At 37.0% G+C, this 6,608-nt stretch overlaps 1 protein-coding gene across 2 annotated transcripts; it reads right to left on the reverse strand.

The window, feature by feature from the left end:
- Positions 1–717: 717 nt before the first annotated feature.
- Positions 718–6,059, reverse strand: LOC108218692 (triacylglycerol lipase SDP1). Of its 2 annotated transcripts, none has more exons than XM_017391758.2 (4): positions 5,707–6,059; positions 3,050–4,482; positions 2,255–2,398; positions 718–2,043 (listed from the first exon to the last, which is right to left on the reverse strand). In XM_017391758.2, exons 2-4 carry the CDS (start codon positions 4,478–4,480, stop codon positions 1,156–1,158), a joined length of 2,463 nt encoding a protein of 820 aa, XP_017247247.1. In that variant the 5' UTR covers positions 4,481–4,482; positions 5,707–6,059; the 3' UTR covers positions 718–1,155. The 2 variants fall into 2 exon arrangements, with proteins under 2 accessions (XP_017247247.1, XP_017247248.1); XM_017391759.2 differs by having other exon boundaries at positions 5,167–6,059.
- Positions 6,060–6,608: the final 549 nt, after the last annotated feature.

Raw genomic sequence — 6,608 nt, forward strand, 5'->3', positions numbered from 1 at the left:
AATTCAGGATACAAAATTCAGTAATTCCAAAAACTCAAGAGGTAAGAAATTCATAGCTTAACGGATGAAGTGCCGTAACTGCCCATATGTTCCAATCAAACACTGCAGTACAGTTATGGGGGAAAACATTTGATGGTTCCAGGCTCCATCATGCAACATTGAAGCACGGCCTAAAAAAAGAGGAACGCCCAACTCAAAACTCTCTTTTAGAAAAGCAGAGATGGATGGGATGAGGATAAATGATGTAGACTATTATCAAACTATTTTAGTTATCAAAATTTAAATAAATCTTAAGTATTCCTGCTGATCTCGCCGGAATCGCAATAATCATGTGAACTTATAATTCTCTTGATGAACTCTTTTACAAAAAATCTCTGATATTATAACCGTGATATTATAACCAATTCATAATTAATGATAATTATGTGAGCTTATAATTCCCAATGTTAATGGACTTTTTCGCAAGAAACCTCTATTGAAATTGATATATAACCAATTCATCGATGTAATAACAATATTTATGCCTACATTTTAAAAAATATATATTATATCATATACAACATCAGCATAAAAGGTTATTCTAATAAGTAATTAAATATTTCAGTGATATTGTTTAAAAAAAATATTTCAGGGATATTAAATGAAATAATTATATTATAAAACGTACCAAAATTCCCATGTACTATTTTTTTATTTACTTTCATGAATAGCGCCAGATTTCCTGAAAAACACCCCATCCACCATATCATATCTTGTATCCTGTAAAATAAATAACAAATCTCATACTTCAAATACTGTACCAAGCCCATGTCCTCCCAATTTCGTATACAATTTTTCAAACATACTGAACTTAACCACAATTCCTACTCGCATAACAAAGAAGTGTTAGGATTCTCATCCTAAACAACTCGGGAGCATGCAAATAAGAACTTTGACACATAACCAGGCTCTTGCCGTCAGAGCATGCTCTGTTCTGTGTGCACCTTATTTCCCTCCGTTTTCCCACCTCATTTTCCTCCATCGCCTGCCTCATTGCCACCTTCGCCCTTCTCCTTCTCACTTTACCTTTCCAGCATACAGCATTGAAGCACATCCATCTAAAAGAAAACATAAATTGAGCTCTAGAGAATGATCCTCAATAATCTAAAATCACCATTATATCGTATCTTTTGAATCCAGTTGGTTTGCATTGGCATCATCACCGTATTCAGATGTAGAGCTTGCATCTGTCTCCTTGTCCGGGCAATCTATTTGTACACATTCTTCAACCGAGTCTATATCTCGACTCCTCTGTGGTGAGGTCAACTCTTCTTTCTTTACGATGTTAAACATTATCCCATTGAGCATCCTTTCAGGCTGCAAAAGGTCCCCCTCCGCCACCAAAATGCTAGAATTGCTTCCGGGAACTCTGTGATCAGGGTCAACTTCTAAGCTTCTTTCTGGTGTTGTCACCCTTAGGTTTTTATAATGTGGATCCCTGCTCACAGCTTGACTCAAGGTGTTGGGAAAAGGTACTGTTCCCTGGTTAATCTTAGAATTTCTTTCCAAGTTCTGTACATAATCTACGAACTTATCAGCTGAAGCCGTCCTCATCAAGGGACCTCCAGACCTCGTCCAAGAATTGAGATCTGCAGTCTCCGATTCACTGTCACTACCATCAAGCATGTTACGGGGGCTCCGCCAATTCCGGCCAGAGGGTCCTGGAGATCCAGCTACTCCTTGATGGAGTGAGGAAGCAGCATCTTGCAAAAAGTCTTCAAGGGACCCTGTCGAGTTCTCTCGTGCCATGCAGTTCCACGAAGGAATTCTTTTGGAAGCATTAAATTTAACCGTGCTGGCTAAACCTTGTGAAGCAGCAGTGGCTCTCTCTGCACTCCTCTTTAAACGACGCATGTGATTCAGTATTGCAACACATTCATCAAGAGCTAGCTCAATTCCGCAATTGGCTTTTATGGCTGAGAGCTTCTCCCAAGTGCACCTTCTACCTTGGTTGGCTGCCTTGTGAAGCTCCGCAAGTGTAGGATTCTGAATAATTTTTGAAATCTGATAGTGGCACCAAAAAAAGAAGAAAAAGCAGCTGTCCCATTAGCAATGGTAGTACAACCCTGATTAAGGAATTGGTAAATGCAACCACAAAATTCGTGACAAAACATATAAGTTGCTTCATATGTCATGCTCTTGCTTATAGGTCAAGGAGACCAATTCTTCTCTAATTATTCTTAAGTGAAAAGGATAATATGATTAAACATCGTACCTGAGCTAGAGTGGCAGGCATTACAACAGTGACATCACCTTCCCACTCTTGAGCAAAAAGCCTGGCAAGTCCTCCCAAGGGAAACCCAAGTTCAAGTATCTGGTTGCATCTGTGTTTGACTTCCATCTCAACTAGATGGGCGAGCTGCATAAAAAATAAATAAATTAAGAATTAAAGTAATACCACTTCTAACGATTCTTCTGCACAAAGGCATGTAAAGTATCTAATGTGTACATTTGAATGCAATCCTGCTACACATAGACGTAACTTTGCAAAACAAATCTCAAGTGCACCTATTGTGTATACCAAACACTAACAATAAGTTTCAGACGTATTATAATGTTGTAAGATACAAAAGACTATTATAAAGATATAATTTTCATTAGTTTAGTGCTCATGAAAATCTATATTTAATAATATATCTTAATATATTATTTTAAAATTGAAATGAACGATCCACAATTTGAACTTTTAAGTCAGACTTATCACCTGAGACCAATTTTTACATCTAAATATTTTTGTGACCTTGAGGAACTGTTTTGCCTCTTTACACTACTAGCAAATAAAGTGGAAGCCAAATTGAGTCATAAGAGGTTTTTAATAATCAACACATGTTGTGCGTTTGACAATCGTAGCACTCATGCTTGAGCAACACCTACAGATTAAGCATGACGCAAGAGACTATTTATTTATCTTACATGAAACATAGAGGGAGATGCTTCTACATAAAATTAAAGTAGATATGAGAAGATAGACACACCAGCCTGAGAAAACAGATGCTCACAATTAACATACCTTAGCAGCAAAGTTCCCTCCATAAGCTCTCACAACCTCTTTCAGTCTTAACAAAGGGGCAATATGAGGATTTGCCTGACTGACAATAAAATGATTGACATTAAAGAGCTCTTTTAGTTGCATCATGGGTAAATCGATCTCCAAGCTGCCATCCCTCCATCTGCGTCCAGATGCAGCTGAACCCTCTTCAGGTCCCAGATGAAATGGAGGATGATAAGGGACAATCTCCCCACTTCTATCCTTCGCCATTAGTTCTTGAGCTTCAAACAGGCCGGGAAAGGCACAAGAGGCAGTCACTGCACTCCATATAACAACATGAGGTGAAGTCAAGTAGTTGAGGCATCTAGGAGGTTCGTGTTTTCTTGGGGAGCATACTGTGATCCCTAGAACTCGACCAGTCATGTCATAAGCTTCCTGGAATGTAAGATTGTTTGTGAGAAGTCTTAACATCATCTGCAGTTGTCTGATGTCATGAACAGCACCTTGTGTCGTAACTCTCTTAAAAACTGCAAAAACCCCACCCATCTGGTCAAAAAACTCCAGGGAGCTCCAAGAATCCTCAAAAAAGCTTTGAATCTCAGGCCAAGACCTGGTAGCAATAACAGCACACATGATAGATCCCACACTCGACCCAGAAATTATGCGAGGCATAAGCTTATGCTCTACTAATGTTTTAATCACGCCAACGTGAAATGCTCCAAGTGAAGCACCCCCACTTAAAAGCAAAGCTGTCCTCCCAAAAGCATGTCTTGTCTCGTGCATAAAAGCCAGCTTCTCCTCCAACAAAAGGTCCTCTGAATCCGAGTCGCAAACAATTCTCAACTGTGTTGAAACCTCATCAATGTATTCCTTGATGAGCCTGGGAACTTGAAGCCTTCCCTTGTGAAGCTCTGGGTTGCACATATTTCCAAGATTTCTAACCAGGTCAGCACGCATGCAAAATATTATATCTCTCAGGGAACATTCTTGACGACGGTGGCGCAGCTCTTGAAGTTTATTCCTAACAAGTTCTTCATCATATAAGTTCGACTCATTCATTTTTGGTGTCTCCTTATCAAGCATCTTAGCAGCATGAGCCCATTCCTCATAAGTTAAGGCTGCTCTCATCATATTTCTCCAAAATTTTCTACGGTAAGCCATTTCAGCCTTTGTTTTTACATTAGTGTATCTTTTCAGAATGAAAGCAATTAATGTCACAAATACCAAAATGCCTTGTGGATTACGAGGATGAAGCCACGATATCATGGGTATCACATATTTCATCACACTATATTTAAGTCTATGCATAAAATATATCACCATATGTAAGAATTGGTGCCTCAAGTGTGACATTGACTTGCAAAATAATACTCTAAAAGCAATTGTCCGTCCCAAAATAGTGGAAGGCCCAATTTTGAATGAATCAACGTTGGCCTCATTACTTATATCCATATCTGGAGGAAAAATGAAAAGGGTTAGTTTCAAAATCTGATCTATCTAGAAGAAGGTAATACTAAATAAACTGAAACTAAACAAACTTTTTTTTAAAGAAACTGAGGCTTAAGTGCTCCAGAAGTATCTCGAATTGTGAACAAACTGAGCTGAGTCAAGGTCTGCCGTGCCGATGCTCAAAGTTGACTAGTTCAGATTTTATTGAACACAAACTAATCATGAGCCTGGCAATAGTACATATCTTAGTGACCTAAGTTTCGCAAATACCAACATTTAATAACTATCTAACAAATGTAATTACAAATTTTATATATGTGTAACATTTATGACCTTTAAAAAATGTACTGTTTGCACATGAAGACATTCGGGGCAATTTCTTCGGCTTACAAGGTTACTACTACTGATTGCACCAACAAACAATAGTTTTTGGAGGTTTGTGGTCCAAGTCAGTGTACAGAGCATACACTGGATATGGATTTGGGATTGTAACTGATGTTCAAAAGAAAAAAGACTCCAGGCTAGACCTGGATAATCACATGTATATCATGCAATGATAAGTTAAATTAATCATAAAAATAATTTAAGTTCACTAAATTAATTTATTAACATGATAAAATTAGAAAACCAAAATCCTACTAAACAAGCTTGATCATGACTAATGAGCTTAAATAATGCTGTTATCAGACCTTAACTAGCCCAGCTTTCCAACATTGGAGCCCAAAGAATTAATATTATATCGAGCCAAATAGAAAACTGCTCACCAACTACTCTACTCCCGTACAGCACTAGAATCAAATCCTCGATAACCAACAGGGATAACAGAAGTAAACGGTTAATTCAAGTTCTACTAAAATCAAAACTTGAAAGCTTGGATGGATTATAAAGGGAAACAAAGGGGATTGAAAGATATCTGAAAGCAGTATAATATCCAAGTAACAACAATTATAAGATGCATATACAATTAACCACCACAATACAATTCGAGTCAAAATAAATTCTACAATACAATCATATAGAACTTAGAAACATATTTAGGTAAAAAAAACAGAGAATATCAGCTAAATTTAGCAAAAGGGGATCAAATACAAGCATATAGAACTTGAAAACAGCATTATACAGAAAAATATCAGCTAAAGTCAGCATCAAATACAATCATCTAGAGCTTAAAAACGTATTGTACAGAGAAAACATAAGCTAAAATTAGCAAAAGGGGATCACAAATTTACCTCAAATGCCCAAGTTTGACCAACCGATCAGCAGTAACTTACCTAAGCTAGTGAAAACAATCTGCTAAAAATTGCTCAATTCAAAAGAATTGAAACCCGCTCGAGTTGAGAAATCAAACTTCAAAAATCCAGATAAAAATCATCTATCCACGAAGGGAACTTAGCAATCAATAAAAGCTGAAACTGAACAAACTTCGAACTGAAAACTTGTGGCAGAAAAGCAGAGATGGATGAGATAACGATAATGCTACGGTTCAGTTGCGTGAGATATGCATCCCCTTCTTCTGCCAACTTATAATAATATTCCTAGTATAAAATAATACGACTACTACAAGTTGTGTTTATTTGTATGTATGTATGTCCGTGCATATAAGAAAGATGGACGCGTCGTAAAGGGAGTATGACTGTATGTAACGTGTCCCATCTTGACTATGATTTATTTACAATATCCTTTTAGATATATATTTTCAATATTTTCAATGGAATGGATAATACTGGGTCTGGGTCTGTTGGTGATGACGCTGATTTAAAATAGACTTGCTACTGGATTATGAGATTATCTGTTGTTGATGAGATATGCAAGTTATCTGATTCGACTTTGGACTTTTGGAAGCTGGGCTACTCTGGAACAGTTTTCTCGGTTGGGTACTTGGGCTTCTATTGCATAAACATAATCTTGAGTTCATATTCTTTTCGTTTCTTAACTTATGATGGATCTGGAATTCTGGCCCAGCTCTATTTTTAATTATTATGTATCCTGAAACACGACGCCAAATATATATCCAGCACATTTTTTTTTTAAACTATGATGAGTATACGGATGATATTATAATATGTTTTTAACAAAATATATTAAATATGAAAAATTTAGAATGAAATAATTTTTCACACGGCTTGACTCT

The sequence above is a fragment of the Daucus carota genome, chromosome 4 (assembly GCF_001625215.2).
Source record: "Daucus carota subsp. sativus chromosome 4, DH1 v3.0, whole genome shotgun sequence".
NCBI lineage: Eukaryota > Viridiplantae > Streptophyta > Magnoliopsida > Apiales > Apiaceae > Daucus > Daucus carota.